Raw genomic sequence first — 16,141 nt, forward strand, 5'->3', positions numbered from 1 at the left:
TGAACATTTCATTCTCCTCAGGAGAAAGAGCCTCCGGGCTGACACACCAGTTCATAGAGGGTCTTGAAGAGTCTGGAGATGAAGTGAAGATGAGATGGCCTCAGACTGAAAAATATTTCCACCTACTTCCTTTATTTCCAGTATCACATTGAGGGATTCCTTCTGTGACATATGGTCACCCCACCTGAGAATTCTACAGGGTATATGAAAGGCAAAGCCTGACTCTCACCCTCACTCATAGCAGCTGTCCCTAAACTCATAGTTACTGTGGTTATTAAATTACTCATAGGGAATTGATCTGTTATAGAAATTACAAGAATATTTATAAATACGCCTTCCCTCACATGTTTGCTTTAGGAGAGGTTTCATTAGATGGGCCCTTCTTTGTGTCTAAAAGTCTGTAACTCTACAATCTCCTCAAATCTTTTCCTGTAAGTGTAGACCATTATTTTAAATGTGATTTTAAATATCAGTGTTTACCTTTTTGGAGAACTATTATTGCTTGAAATTCATGTTAGAAACAGATTGCATCATATATTTAAATAACCAGATGTGTCATTTTTTTTAAAGGAACCATTTTTTAAAATAAATTTATTTATTTTTATTTATTTATTTTTGGCTTCATTGGGTCTTCGCTCCTGCGCTCGGGCTTTCTCTAGTTGTGGCGAGCGGGGGCTACTCTTCGTTGCGGTGTGCGGGCTTCTCATTGCAGTGGCTTCTCTTGTTGCGGAGCACGGGCTCTAGGCGCGCGGGCTTCAGTAGTTGTGGCTCGCGGGCTCTAGAGTGCAGGCTCAGTAGTTGTGGCAGGCGGGCTTAGTTGCTCTGCGGCATGTGGGATCTTCCTGGACCAGGGCTTGAACCCATTTCCCCTGCATTGGCAGGCGGATTCTTAACCACTGCGCTGCCAGGTAAGTCCCAGATGTGTCATTTTTTTAAATGTTGAAATTTAAAAATAACTTGGGAGAATTTGTTTTTGTCAGTGTTGTCAGATATTAGTTATGTTAACATTCATATTATAAATAACAAATATCTTCTTAAAGAAAAATCAGAAAATACAGATAAGCAAAAAGAACATTTAAAAATTTCACCCAGGGAATTCCCCGGCAGTCCAGTGGTTAGGACTCTGCCCTTTCAATGCCGAGGGCGCCCATTCAATCCTTGGTGAGGGAGCTAAGATCCCGCAAGCTGTGAGGCACAGAAAAAAAAAAAAAAAAAAAAAAAATTTCACCCATTTAGAAATAATTAAGATAGAAGAGGAAGAAGGAATCAATAAAGGTAAAAGACGTAATTACTATTTCATCTGTTTTTAAGATGCATATCTTCAAATTTTAACATCTCTGAAATCAGGATGTGTGAGGGAGTTTGCCTTTTTTAGTGGTACATATAACAGCGATGCATCTTAAATTTGATGGTCTTGTATTCAATGAAATACAGTAATAGATTCATTGTTGTTCGGGGTATAGATCCTTACAAATAGAATAGCAAATCTGAGTGACAAAACCGCATTGCACAAATTGCTTGCACTGATTTGAGGAAGCATTTCCAATAGCAAAATGCCTCTCTGGAACTGGTGCCTAAGGCTTGCTGAACTCTGATTCCGTTTCTGTCCTCCTCTTCACTGCCATACCACTCCAGAGGCGAAAGGGAAATAGATGGGACTTGGTCCTGGTGCTATAGAGGGTGGCCTTAGCAACCATGCTTTAAGTCCCACAGAGAAAAGACTGGCAGGAACATCTTTCTGAGGCCCTCTCACCTTCACTTCATCTCCAATAGAAAGTACAAATCACTGATTAGTTTTTGAGGCAGTAAATAGCTGTTAAATTTAGAAAATCTTTGATAAGAGTGACTTTTATGCTCTTGTGTAATATTTCATGTTAAGTGGTTTGTTTCACTTACTGGGTAGTAAATATTTCTATTTCATTATCCTCATCTTTTTATTATAGTATACAAGGACATAGCTGTTTAATTCAAAATAACATCAATATATAATCAGATAGCTTTTTCAGACTTACCCTGTGCATATCTATATATTATTTAAATGCAAGGCAAGTATGTATATATGTACTTTATTTTTCATTAGCTATTTTATTTTTATAAAACCTGTAGTTTGAGTTTTCTTCTAACTAGGACTTTAATGATTTCTTCCATTTATATATGCATGCAGGAAATAATGAAGAATGAAAAATATAAAGAAGAAATTAAAATGAAAACCAAAGACTTTTACGAAAAAGAAAAACTCCTCAGAGAAGAGAGCAACAAGGAACACTTGGCTCCACCAGTTCAAACTCAGATTAAAGGGCATGCCTCCGCTCCGGACTTTGGAAAAGAAGAATCCTCGGTGGCTCCCACCAGCACTGGTAAAACCTTTCAGCCAGGATCCTGGATGCCACAAGATGGCAAGAGCCACAATCAATGAATGCACTGTGGTAAAATCATTTCATTTATATATGTATGTGACTATTTTAACAAGTAAAAGTAAAAAGTTACTTTGTATTTTCTGACTGTACAATAGTTCTCTATTCCAGTAAGCTTAAGAACTTGTTTTTACTATGCATAAGAAGTGTGAGGTTATGAACTATAGAAACCTAACTTCTTTTAGACTTAAATCCTTCACTTGATTTAGTCATCATTCTGTTTATGAATTTGCTTAGTTTTTTTTCCTCTTTGAGTTGCTCCCTTGAGAAGTATCTTGTAGCTGTAAATGCTCAGTACATTTTAGATCCTTACGATCATTTAGAAACCACCCAAAGTGTATCTTGGTAGAAAATGATAAGGGTAAATATTGAACTGTCCTAACTGATCAAATATAAAAGGAGAAGACTGCTATTTCTGTAGAGGCACTCTGTAAGATTCTAAAGGACTAATCAAAAACATGAACTTGGATAAAACACGTGGAGGCCAGGATAAAGCACGTGGAGGCCAAGAAAATTTATTTGATAAATGAAAAAAACCCTATGATATTGATGAGTAGATGGGACAAAAGCTATTTTATGGTGGGATTGAGGATGGAGTTTTAAAGAAGGAATTAGGACCAATGGAAGTAGACAATCTATCACAAAAGTTTGAAAAGATGGTAAACAGAGAAATGGTAATCGTAGTTCTGTGAGATTAAAAATTACTTGGAAGAAATAGAAAATAGGGCAGAGTTCTCAGAACGTGATTCCACTGATAGTGGAGATTACAGTGATTTCTATATTGGAGAAAATTATAGACAGATGACAACATTAAAACAGATTATATATAAAAGTGTCATACATTTTCTGAAGTGCACAACCAAGTTTTTGTTGCTAACAGAGTTCTAATTCTAATATAGAGGCCTTCTAACAGTGTTTGACATTGTAGCAACTACTCAATAAATATGGACTGAGATTTTTACTTAATATTAGAAGGTAAAATTTTTAATTGCTTAGGAAATAAACTACAGAAAAATACAACTTTATAAAATGTTATACTAAAACAAGTAATCAAATGTAATCACCATAATACTTATGAAATGACAAAAAAAAGCCCCTAGGTGGTAATATTAACGTTCCAGCAGCCCTGTTAATATCAAGTTAATCATTCTGTCTCTTTACATTATTACAAAGTAGTATTACATTTTACCAAAGAGGCAAAAAAGGAACTAGCTATTAGGCAATATAAAAAGAGATAAAATTTGTTGTATAATTGACTGTAAAGTAAGATGTTCTTGAACCCCAGGTTACAGGAAAAACTGTAAATTCTAACATGCTAGAATAGAATGTTTCTACTACCAAATTCCTATCATCAGCTTATTAACTGTATTCTATATACATATTTTACAAAAGCTTGTCGTGTAGGCTGTTTATAAATATCTTAATGTATGACAGAATTTATGTTAATTTTAATTTTTATGGTTTTCATTTCAAAATACCTGTTTTACATAAAAGAAAATCTTAGCCAACAGTTACGTTATATAAGAAGATGATACTGGCCCACCCATTATTAGTAAAGTATGTACTTTCAAAGTGATTTTGAGAGGTGGGAATAAACTTTGTAGTAATCCATCCACACTCCTTTCCTCAAGAGTAACATTTTTAGGATGACTGGTTACACTGTTAGGTGGTATCAGAACAGAGTTGAGAACATTTAGTCCTACCTAAAAACTGAACTATAATCTTGGCCTAATTAAGATTGCCTTTCTAAACAATCTTGTTTTTATATGTGGCTTTTAAGCCAGACACATGTAAAGCAGAATCAAAGTTTCACATAAAATATTCACTTGTCCACCATATTTCATATTTTAAATAGTTATATTTGGGGAATTTACAAGTTGTTTTTTTTTTTAATGAAAATGTTTTTCTTCATCTTTTCAAGACAGACTCCAAAACCCATGCAGTTTTTTTAATTTCAAAAGTTAAAATGTTCATTTTAAAATAATTAAAGTGGGGCTTCCCTGGTGGCGCAGTGGTTAAAAATCTGCCTGCCAATGCAAGGGACACGGGTTCGAGCCCTGGTCCGGGAAGATCCCACATGCTGCGGAGCAACTAAGCCCACGCACCACAACTACTGAGCCTGAGCCCTAGAGCCCGCGTGCCACAACTACTGAGCCCACGTGCCACACCTACTGAAGCCTGCGAGCCTAGAGCCCGTGCTCCGCAACAAGAGAAGCCACGACAATAAGAAGCCCGCGCACCGCAACTAAGAGTAGCCCCCGCTCACCGAAACTAGAGAGCCCACGCACAGCAACAAAGACCCAACACAGCCAAAAATAAATTAATTGATTTAAAAAAATAATAAAGTGTCATACATACCTTAAGTACTCTCAGATAAATCCTTCCTGACTTCCTATGCCTCTGCTATACATGCATATAGCATTTTTTTTCCCCAAAGGCCTTATTATACAAACTGCTCAGGTATACATGCGTTGCCTTTTGGGTTTAACCGTATAAATCTAGCCTATTAGCTATGCCTTGGATATCTGAAGTTAAAAATTTTAAAAAATGGAGGAAATAAATTTTTCCCCATTATGTTATCCTTTTGCATTCCATTTTTACTAACAGATTTCTGGCTCTCATTTACTTCCTAATTTCATCAGCCTTGACCCAATACCATCATATTGACTTTTTTAATGCTATCTCATTAACCACACTATCTAAAATGTAACCTGAATTCATTTAGACTAGGCTTTCTCAAACTATTTGTGTTCTTCGGGGGAAAAGAAAAGAGAGTCTATGATAGTCAAAGAAGGTTAAAAGACTCCAAGAAATCATGCAGAAATGAATTGTCTTATCTTGTGTTTCCCAAACTTTTGGTATTTGAACACGGAATCCCCTTTAATGTTTGAGAAATACAGAATTTGTCCTTATATATTACAGATATGAAGTAAATCAGAGTGATACTATAATCAGTTGCAAACCTGAAAGCAATCATTCCTAAATAGGTATCAGACTTCCTCTAACTTAAAACCAGATGAAGTATAAAGTGCCCCTCACGATGGGTGAAGAGCTGTTCGTTATAGTGGATCTCAACATTGGGTTTCTAGCTCGCAGCATCCGAAGCTTACTTCCAGTTTGCTCACTGTAATTTCAGGAAATAGGTTTAAAATCCTCTTGCACATCTGATACAGTAACACCATGCTGAAGTTTACCACATGGTAAACTATGGATCAAATTCTGATGCACAAACTTTTTGGTGGTAAAATGTTTGTTATAGGCAGCTTGTTTGTTTTTCCTTCAAAACCAGCCATAAAATGGTAATTGATTATATTAGTTCTAAGAACTTCAGAAACAACATAATAGGTAGGCAGTTTTTAAAAGAATTATTCTGGGTAACAGTAAATGGGATTCTTGTAACCGTTAACAGTATGTTACAATAAAAGATTGATTTTTCTGAAGACTCTCAAACCTCATAATACACAGTCCCCAACTTAATTTTTCAACTTTACGATACACATTCACATTCAACAGAAACGTTCTTTGAGTTTTAATCTTTTCTCAGGCTAGCAGTGTGCAGTAGGACACTTGTGATGCTGGGCAGTGGCAGGGAGCCACAGCTCTCAGTCAGCCATGCAATCACAAGTAAACAACCGATACCCACACAACCATTCTGTTTTTCACTTTCAGTACATTATTCAGTAAATTATTTTCAGCTTGCAGTGGGTTTATCAGGATGTAATCCATTTTAAATTGAGGAAGCTCTATAGTCTAATTGACACCACCCCCCAACACACACAAACATATAGACACATATTATAAAACCTTGTTGATCTCAAATGTATAAAAAGGCTCCATAAATTTTGGGAAAAGCTGAAGAAACAATAAATGGCCTATGTCAAACAAATACAAAATTGTATTAAGACTAACAGGGGCTATAAGAAAACCTATTTTAGTTAAATACCTTTAAATTGTCACAATGAACAATGAAACCATAGCTTTAGTGGATAACTGTAAGTTTTGTTTAAATTTCAATGACAATATAAAAAGCATATCCTAGATCGCCTGAATAACTAATTTGTAATTAAACACTGAATTATTTCAGTGCTTGGAGCTGCAATGTGTTGATCACACTGGCACCAAGTAGGAACTGACAACCTAAAACAACAGTAACAAGTATTGTTCAAACCAGTCCATAAACATTCTCGGAGGTCCTTAGGTTCTCATATTTGAGAAACACTGCTCTCAACTTTTCTAAGTACAGTTGACCCTTGAACAACATGGGTTCGAACTGTGTGGGGTCACTTACACACAGATGTTTTTAGTGGTAAATACTACAATACTACATGATCCAGGGTTGGTTGAATCCACGGATGAAGAACTGTGGGTACAGAGGGACCTCGGAACTGCATATATGGAGGACCTGCATATAGGAAGGAACAACGTATAGGGAGGGCCCACTATAAATTATACAGGAATTTTCGACTGCAAGGGAGGACTCATGCTCCTAACCCCCACAAAAAAAAAACAAAGCCCAGGGTGGTGTTCAGGAGTCAACTGCATGCTTATCTATAAATGAAATTTGTAACCCTCTGAAAAGTCTAACTTCTGTAACATATTTAACTTGAATTATTACTCCTCCCCCCACAAAAAAAACCAAAGCCCAGGACCTCTTTATAAAAACATATCAAATTTATTTCAATATCTAGTTTCATTTTTTTAAGTTAAAGCTTTTAGACAATTTTTTTGTAATTTAAGATTCATTATCAGGGGTGAGGAAAACATTAATAAGCTATTAATTACTGACAACAAATAAAATTATTAACCATGCATTTATAAAAGCCATGTTAAAGAGTAAAAAGTTCCAGTTATACTACTTAACTGAAGGAAATATCCTTCAGCCCTTTATTTCTAACTATAACACATTCTAATTTTGACATGATTTACACCTTTTTCACCCAACTAATACTATGCTAAACAAAATTTTTCCAACTGTTAAGCCTTTCTTTACCATTTATGAAATATGACTTAACTGTTACTCTTTAAAAGTTCCTTAAAAGAAATTTGAATTTTAATTTTCACCATGAATCTGTTTGATCAAAAAAGTAAAGGACATCACTACCACATGAATTAAAAGAATGGAATGAAAAACAAAAGTGGTATTATATAATCAGCAAATTATTTTATAAGACATTGTAACTACTTCACATTTCTACTTATAGCACAAGTGAGAATTAACTGGTTCCAAGGTACTACAAGGTTTGGCATTTTTACTCCAAGCTTTAAATCATAGTGTTCCTCTACTCAAGTCACCTCTAAGAAAATGGCAGTGTTCATAAGTACAAAAATTTTTATATCCAGTAAGTGGTATTCTACATAGTCAAGATAATAAGAGAATTCTTTATAAAATTAGATTTTTAAAAATGCAGAATGTCTGGTAATTACCAGTATCTCAAAAGCTAAAATGAGAAAAATACAGAAAATAGAAGTACTCGTTGAATAATAATACTTTGCTTTGAGGAAGCCAGAAATGATTCTATTTCAAGAAATAAGTAATAATGATAAAAGATGTGATTAGTACACTGTATCTCTTTTAAGCCAAAGCATGCTTTTCACCTCAGGACAATTCTGATTTTTACATTCTTAATCTCCTTTGTCCAGAACAGGACCCCATTTTAAGCCATTATTTGAATAGAGTCCATAATCTAAAGCCATTTTTCTCCACAGGATGTTTTCACTTTAGTACATACGCTGCAAAAAGGCAAATGACTAAGTCAGTTATAAAAAATCTGTAGCATAATAAATGCCAATTTAACAGTAACTGTCAACAGACTTCTACACCGAAGCCTAAAAGTTGCTATAGTACAGGTGAGAACTAACATGATTCTTCCACATGCTCAGACTTCGTTTACTAAATAATACTGTCATAAGATCTGAAAAGAAACCTTAATGGGTCCTTCCAAAGCTGCATAATTTTCCAGACGATTTTCCTCTGGTTGCAGAGCCTGTTCATTCCTTCAATCCTTTTTTAGTCGTTTAGCTTTTGCAATATTTTCTTGACGTTTTTGTTTCTTCTTTTGCTCCTTTTCCCTGGCCTCGATCATCTTGGCCAATTTCCAAGACAGTACAGCACTTGCTAGAAACAATGGAGTTAGGGCCAGAATAACTGTTGTAAGGAAGCCATATGGGTCCTTTGCAGCCCATTCCACAACATACTCAGCCCAAGCCTTTATATCAAACATCTTTGTAGAGGCCTTAGGAAAGCAGGGGGTGGGGGGAGAGACAACAAGAGAAAAGACTATGTGGTTAATCAAATTTTGAAAAAGGTACCCCCAAAATCAGTTAACTCAGAATTCCATTATCACTCAGTAGTTTGGTTTGTTGTTTTTAAAAACTACTAATTAGTACTATTTTAATAAGGACTAATACTTCTAGTAAGAAAAAATAATTCACCTAGGACAACCAGAAGAGTGACACTTAAAAGATGTGAAGGTATAGAAGATAAAAGGAAAAACCATGTGTAATCTGTCATAAGGACTAGGCATTCTCATATGCCTCCTATATTCAAGACAAACTTTATTTAGCAGCAGAGTTTTAAAAGAATTTTGAGTTTTATGTGCTCATTCCAGGAAACAGCTGAATCCCATATGTCATTTTTTTACATAGCCTTAGTACTATTAAGTGCTAATTAACAAGAGTACAATCATCAAATTTGCTATTTGAAAGCTACAGAATATGTGAAATGCCTGGAGAAAGGGAGGTAATGGATGCCTGTTTCCAGGAATGAAACGAGGGGGTAAGGGAACCATAATATCCATTCATATGCAAAGAGATATAAGCAAAAGGTGACATGCTATTTTATGCCCTCTTTCAGCTTTTGAGGACTCCTATTTGAGGACATAATTTAGTAAATGAGAACGACTTTAATAGATGAGAAAATTAACCATTATAGGTGCCATGCATTTTGTTCCATTTTGAGTTGGTAAGGGAGGGCCATCTGGCAAATGAGGATGTTGTGGATTTGAGTGACATTTTCTATTTTGCCCCAGAGGCTTTTCAACCTTCATGTTTGTGTCGATCTCTATTCAAAGTGGAGAATTAGAATACCTGGGTAGGAATGGGTGTATATACAGTCACTTAAAATTTCAGCTGGGATTTAAAAAATCATCTACCTTATGCTTGAGTAGTGATCTCTAACTTTGTCCTGGGATTATTTGCCAATCACAATTTCAGATGACCCTTGGTTGGTTGTCTTCTTTAGCTCTACCATACACTTCTGAGAGAATGCTTAAATTCTATATACTGGTTGGGTTGAAAAGAATAGATAAAAGAAAAACGTTAAAAGTCAACTTTAAGGAATTATAATACAATTTTAAATGGAAAATTTCTAAATTCTCTATATGCAACCTATAAATGACATGTAAAATCGCCTGGCACATTAAATACATTTAATATCTATTGCTTTCTAATTTTAAGAAAGAAATAATTACACAATGGTAAATGCCCTGTAAGAAAATCCTAGTTACTGGAGATCAAATATTTTACTAAATGACTTACTTCAACAATAAAATTATTTACGAAGTTCACTAACATATAAGTTAGCTCACTGATATGTTACAGCATATCCATTCCCAGATCTTGAACTTTTTATACTAAAAAAGTCAATTATTTGTTTATAGGGTTAGGTATACAATCGCAAAATCAAACACCGCTTTACTCTTAAAAGGTTTTTTTTTTTTGTCTCCCTATTATACAGCTTGTGTTCCTTATAGAAAACCCAGAGATAAGCAAAACAAAATATATATCACCCACAATCCCATCACCTACATAAAACTACCATGACTGGTTTTAATTATATCCTATCACAACTTCATATTTTCAACTGAAGACACATTAAAGTGCCTAAGATATCGTTAAATATCCTAGCCTCCCCCCCCATTCGTAGGCTCCCACCCACACAGTCGAGCCTAGGCTCTACAGATATCCATCTGTTTCTTCAGCTTCTCCAGCCCAGTAATGAATTAACTAATGCAAGATTGAGAGATGAGCAAAAGAACTTTGCAATAAAGAGTAAAGCGGAAGTGAAGGACCCGGTTATGGCCGCGTTTTAGCCATTAACACAGAGAAAGGAGTTACCGTCCACAGGACACACACCTCCCATGCACCTCAATTTCGGACCCCAAGCGCACGCGCCTCCCACACTTTAAGGAATATTTCTTTTCTTCCTTACGAGAAGGATCGGCCGCGCTTGATCTCCGGACCGGACCCGCGCGGCGCCTAAAGCTGCAGCTAATGGCACCTCACAGCCATCCGCACTTTCCCTCCTTCCTTGTGTTTTCCTCGCTCACCCTTCCTCACCACCCCCGGCCGCCCGCCCCTGGGGCCACGCTCCCCAGACCCTCCGCCTCGGCAAGCGCGGGCCCGGCGGGGCTCGCACAACGGGCGGCCCCCGGGAATCAAGGGTCGTCCCCGTCACACCTCGGGCCGTCGGCGCCCTGGCCGCCTCCGCTGGGCACGGGGGCAAAACTGCGGCTGCGACCACCACCGGCCTCCCCTACATCGCGCCCGAGACGGTGGGTCCTCAGACCCCCCCCCCACGCCCAACTAACCTTCAAGCCGGAAGCAGGAAGACGGAAGCCGCGGCTCTCCCGACCCGCCCACAGGCCGGCCCTTGCCTGGATCCGGCCTGAGGAAGTCGAGGGGCCAGTTTCCGGCTGCGCCATTGCTGTGTGGGGCCCGGGACCCGGACTTCGAGCACGCGGGGAGGGCGGGGCGGCGCCCGGGTTTCCGGGGAGCGGCAGGTGAGGCCGCGCGGGGCGAACGGCGGTGCCCGGCTGGTCGCTGGCTCGGAGCCCGAGCGTCGCGCCTCCTGTCTGGGTGGCGTCCTGCCTGAGGCTCGGGTGGGCTCCGCCCTCCGGGAGCCGGTCCGGAAGCACGGAGGGCCCCCTACCTTTGCCCCCGAAGTCAGCCGGGGAACAGCCGCTCCCCTGCAGGAGCCCGGCCGTGGGTGGAGGGCCCCGGTGGGTAAGGTCCGTGACCCCGGGAAACTCCAGCCAGAGAGCGGCGGCAAGAAAGGAATTGGTTCCCACAAACCGCCCAGAGTCAAGGTGAGGGTGACACGGCGACCCTTGAAGGATTCTAGCGAGTTCCTCTGGTTCACACCCCAGCCTTTGACCCCTCTCATCTTCGAGTTGGACAGTAGTTAACGCCTCACGTCGAGGAGACAAAGCAGCAGCTGGACCGTGGTGGGTCCACCGAACCTTGTTACTAAGGGAAAATGCAGCCATGCTGTGTGAAGAGGGGTTTTTATTGTTTGTTTTTAATTTGAGCACCTAACTCTTCACAAAAGCATGATCGATACTTGCCCATAGTAAACTTGATAAATAATTAAACTGTCTGGGCGTAGAGTTCCCACCGAGGTACTTGTTCTTCCAATACACAAATAAAGGGATTCAAAAGTCAACAAGCAGAAAGAGTGAGTTAATATTGTCTTCTAATCTACAGGAACTGAGAGATTAACTCTGGTTTGGTTGGTGATCAGATTTTGTGGTCTCTTGCACTGAACTGCTCTGTTTGACTACCTCTTCAAATGTTGCAAGATCTCTTCACTGTTGCGTGCCAAATAAAGCAGGTTTTTATTCTTGAAACACTATAGAATGTTCTCTTTGAGGCGCAAGTTGTGACATGTATAACTAGTTTAGGTATAACAACAGTAACTATTATTTACCAGGGAACAGGCTTTTGGCAAATAAGCTAATGATCTAAAATACTGTTTGTTGGGCATATGTTAATGTTTGTATGTTGTATTAGCAGCAGTTGTTTTCTTACTCATTCTTGTTTGAAAACTTGGATGATGGTTTCAAAGCTTGTGCGCTTGGACCTAGCCTGTACCTGTAGTAGCCAGAATAAGACTCAGTCACTGGATTGTGTGTACTGAAAACTTGACTTGGTGGTGGCAGCTCTGTGTGGTTTTGTAAACTTGCCCAAATAGTAACTCCAGGAGAGGGTCAGAATTTATTTTAACGGCCTTCACTCCAGAGACCAATATGTGTATGTTTTAATCACGGTTAGACAGTTTTCCTCATTACTCCCTCCCCTGTAGCTCACTGTGCTGCATCCCTTGTGAGATGCATAGGAGTCTTGGGCCGGAAGAAAAGGCACAGAAGAAGGAAGCCTCGGTAGGTCTTTGGTTCTAGTGTAAATCAGGCTTTCACTGTCTAATATTACTGATCTAGCTTCCAGTTCCAGGGCAGGCTGCAAGCCCAGGAATAGCATAGCGGTTGCGACAGCTGAGCTCCCTACTGCTACCTGCATTCCCTTAATGAAAGGTGGCCTCAAGATTGGTTCAGATGGTGCAGAATACTTTCTAGAGGAGTCTCAGCTTGGGAATTGAGATTCACAGGCCTTGTCTCTGCTGATCTGATACTCTGATAAGTCACTCTGAGCCTGTTTTCTCTTCTGTATGTGGAAAGCTATTAGGTTATCTTTGGGATTCTTTCAGCTTAAAAATTCTGTTGATTGGACTGGATTTGGCCATTTTTCTGACTTCGGCTTCATAAGCAGCAGCAGAATAAGGAATTTAGTGGAAATATCGTAGCCAGTTTTCTTAAGGGCTTAGTCTTTATTTGAAAGATCCTTAATTGGCTTTTTTATTCTCTCGCAAATGTCTTTCAGAATATCAACTTAGAATAACAAGGAAATAAGGTCTGCTTGTATTTATTTTTAAGAAATAAAATCTTAACCGTTCGTGTAGCTTTAACCGAAGTAACTGAAACTTGCACTATTAATTAAGGAGGGTTTGTCTTTGCATAAGAATAATTCCTTTGTAGCATATCACATCACCATCCGCACTAGTTATTCTATTGCAGTTATATTTCGAAAATGGAGCCTTACTCCCCAATGTTCATTGCAGCACTGTTTACAATAGCCAGGTCATGGGAGCAACCTAATGCCCGTGGACAGAAGAATAGATAAAGAAGATGTGGTGCATATATACAATGGAATATTACTCAGCCATAAAAAGGAACAAAATTGGGTCATTTGTAGTGAGGTGGATGGACCCAGAGTCTGTCATACAGAGTGAAATAAGTCAGAAGGAGAAAAACAAATATTGTATATTAACGCATATATGTGGAATCTAGAAAAATGGTACAGATGAACCAGTGTGCAAGGCAGAAATAGAGACACAGATGTAGAGAACAACTGTATGGACACCATGGGGGGAAAGCAGGGTGGGGTGGGGTGGGGGGTGGGGGTGGGATGAATTGGGAGATTGGGATTGACATATATGCACTAATATGTATAAAATAGATAATAAGAACCTGCTGTATTAAAAAATGAAATAGAATTTTTAAAAAAATGGAGCCTTACAAATTTCTAAGCTTTTTTCCTCTTAAAGAAAGGAAGTCCTAGTCTTTCATTAGTTTAAAAGTCTTTTTTCTCTTGAATGGTACAAAGTTACATTTCACCCTGACTCATGTCAAAATTGTGAATGAGTAAAGCCTGAATAAGATTCTTTTATAATAATCTAGACTTAACTAAAGATTTTAAGAGCTTTCTTACCTGCTGAACAATTTGTGCTTATTTCCTGCAGTAACATTTCACATATTTGACTTATTTTGATAGAATTGGTTTCTCCCCTACGTTATTTGTGAGTTTTTCCTACCATTAAAACACAATGCAGATACATTTCTTAATAGGTACATTTATGTAATTTAAAAAGTGATAGTCGGGTTTTAGTGATATTTGGAAGATCATACTGCGGAATAATAATTTTTAAAGGCTATTTATTGAATACCTACTGTGTAGCAGGTACTAGGCTAGATGCTTCGCATCTGTTATCACTAATCCTTAGACCAAACAACTCTGTAGGATGGTATTCTTATACCTGTTTTACAGATAAGGAACCAGAGAGTTAAAAAGTAGGGCAGAATTCTAAACAGATCTGGCCCCAAAAATCCCTGCTTGTTTTTTAATGTCAAAGACTAGACGAAAATGCTGATTTCATAAAATGAAAGTAATTTTTTAATTCTGCAATTGTTAATTTTAACTAATAATCACAACTAAAATCTTCCCATACTTAAAAATTGTCTGTTGCCCAGGTGGTGGCAGCATGTCTCAAAGAGTTAGTGTGGTGTAGAAGGTTTTCTCCAACCTTGCCAGTTGATTTGCTTCTTCATCCCACATACACGACCTATCTATCAATCTCTACTTCTCTTTTGGGCCCTTTCACTGCTATTAGACCAACCCATCAGTGATTCACTCAACCTTCCACCCTCCCTTCAGCTTCATCTGAATGGGTCATACTCTGCCAGTTTGCTTTCAGCCTATTTTGCCTGCAAAGAAAGCATCACCAAAGTATTATTTTCTGGAAAATTCATTTAGGCCTATCCAGTAACATGAAGACTTTTTTTTTTTTTTCAAATATTGTTATTTTTCACCCATTGTTAAATGTAATTTGGCAAAAGCACATCCTAAACTAAATAATTGGCTAATATTATTATGAAATACTTGTCTAAATTAGAAGGCATGCTTCTTAAGCTTTATGGGATATACCAGTTAAGAAGGTAATGAAAAGCTTTTAAAAGATAGAATTTGTCTTCAAAATAAGAACAAGAAGATTCAGTAGGGAGCAGTGAAAGGTCATATAATCCAGAAGGAGATACACATACATATATATATATGTATGTGTGTGTGTGTGTGTGTGTGTATGTGTATATCAGAATAATTAGTTAAACCTACCTTAGCCAAAAATTGCTTGGAACATTATCTTTGCAGGGCTGTTACCTTCCTAGAGGTTTCAAATCAGATGATACCTCCTCACAAAAGCCCTCTCTACCCCTATTTTATTTTTCTCACAACATTTCAGTCCGACATCTTGTTTATTTGTTTATTGTTTATTGGTTTATTGTTTATTTTTTCCCACTAGAATGTAAGCTATATGAGATCAGTTACCACAGTACCTAGAAAGAATATTGTTTTGAATAATTGATTCCAAGATACAACATTGCCACTTACAAATAAAACTGTTAGTGTTTTAATGAATCATGATATAATCTAAATCCTGGGAACTTGTAAAGCTCGTGTTAAAGTACCAAACTGTTATTGTATGTTTTTTTTTTTTAATATTTTTATTTATTTATTTTTGGCTGCGTTGGGTCTTCGTTTCTGCGCGAGGGCTTTCTCAGGTTGCGGCAAGCGGGGGCCACTCCTCATCGCGGTGCGCGGGCCTCTCACTATCGCGCCCTCTCTTGTCGCGGAGCACAGGCTCCAGACGCGCAGGCTCAGTAGTTGTGGCTCATGGGCCCAGCTGCTCCGCGGCACATGGGATCATCCCAGACCAGGGCTCGAACCCGTGTCGCCTGCATTGGCAGACAGATTCTCAACCACTGCGCCACCAGGGAAGCCCTTATTGTATGTTTTGAAAGTAATATGGGTTGCCCCAGTAAGAATAGGTCTAAAGATTAGTAAATAAGATGTTAGGGAAAGATAAAAATAATTGTGGTTATTTTGTTCATGAAAGAAAACTAGTTGCTTAAGGCTTTCCAAGTATATAAAAGTATGTTAAAGGAACATAGTGATTCATCATCTTCATTGATAAGATAAAAGGAATTAGTCCTAGACTGTAGGTGCTAAGATTTAAGATAAGAACAAGCTAGACTAGAGATCTAAATAGAGATCTTTGAAAATGGTGTGTATATGCAGGCTAGATGCCCTCTCTAGATATTTCCCAGCTTTATGATTCCCAA

General features: G+C 38.3%; 2 protein-coding genes and 1 long non-coding RNA gene across 7 annotated transcripts in view; 2 read left to right on the forward strand and 1 right to left on the reverse strand.

The window, feature by feature from the left end:
• The window catches only part of NDUFAF2 (NADH:ubiquinone oxidoreductase complex assembly factor 2), a 182,222-nt gene extending 177,445 nt beyond the window's left edge, over window positions 1-4,777 (forward strand). For both annotated transcript variants that reach the window (XM_059916436.1, XM_059916437.1), the window contains one exon: window positions 2,165-4,777. In XM_059916436.1, coding sequence (XP_059772419.1) covers window positions 2,165-2,416 — 252 coding nt within the window. In that variant the 3' untranslated portion in view covers window positions 2,417-4,777. The remainder of the gene's footprint in view (window positions 1-2,164) is intronic.
• Window positions 4,778-7,066: 2,289 nt separating this feature from the next.
• On the reverse strand, window positions 7,067-11,094 carry SMIM15 (small integral membrane protein 15). 4 transcript variants are annotated; one of them, XM_059916440.1, is made up of 3 exons: window positions 11,003-11,094; window positions 9,566-9,695; window positions 7,067-8,647 (listed from the first exon to the last, which is right to left on the reverse strand). In XM_059916440.1, exon 3 carries the CDS (start codon window positions 8,633-8,635, stop codon window positions 8,411-8,413), a length of 225 nt encoding a protein of 74 aa, XP_059772423.1. In that variant the 5' UTR covers window positions 8,636-8,647; window positions 9,566-9,695; window positions 11,003-11,094; the 3' UTR covers window positions 7,067-8,410. The 4 variants fall into 4 exon arrangements, with proteins under 4 accessions (XP_059772423.1, XP_059772421.1, XP_059772424.1 ...); XM_059916438.1 differs by lacking the exon at window positions 11,003-11,094 and adding an exon at window positions 10,872-10,996; XM_059916441.1 differs by lacking the exon at window positions 11,003-11,094 and adding an exon at window positions 10,624-10,862.
• Window positions 11,080-16,141, forward strand: part of LOC132362260 (uncharacterized) — a 151,913-nt gene continuing 146,851 nt past the window's right edge. Inside the window, exon 1 of the long non-coding RNA XR_009502320.1 lies at window positions 11,080-11,500. This is a non-coding gene — a long non-coding RNA (uncharacterized LOC132362260). The remainder of the gene's footprint in view (window positions 11,501-16,141) is intronic.

The sequence above is a fragment of the Balaenoptera ricei genome, chromosome 3 (genome assembly GCF_028023285.1).
Source record: "Balaenoptera ricei isolate mBalRic1 chromosome 3, mBalRic1.hap2, whole genome shotgun sequence".
In the NCBI taxonomy this organism is placed as follows: domain Eukaryota; kingdom Metazoa; phylum Chordata; class Mammalia; order Artiodactyla; family Balaenopteridae; genus Balaenoptera; species Balaenoptera ricei.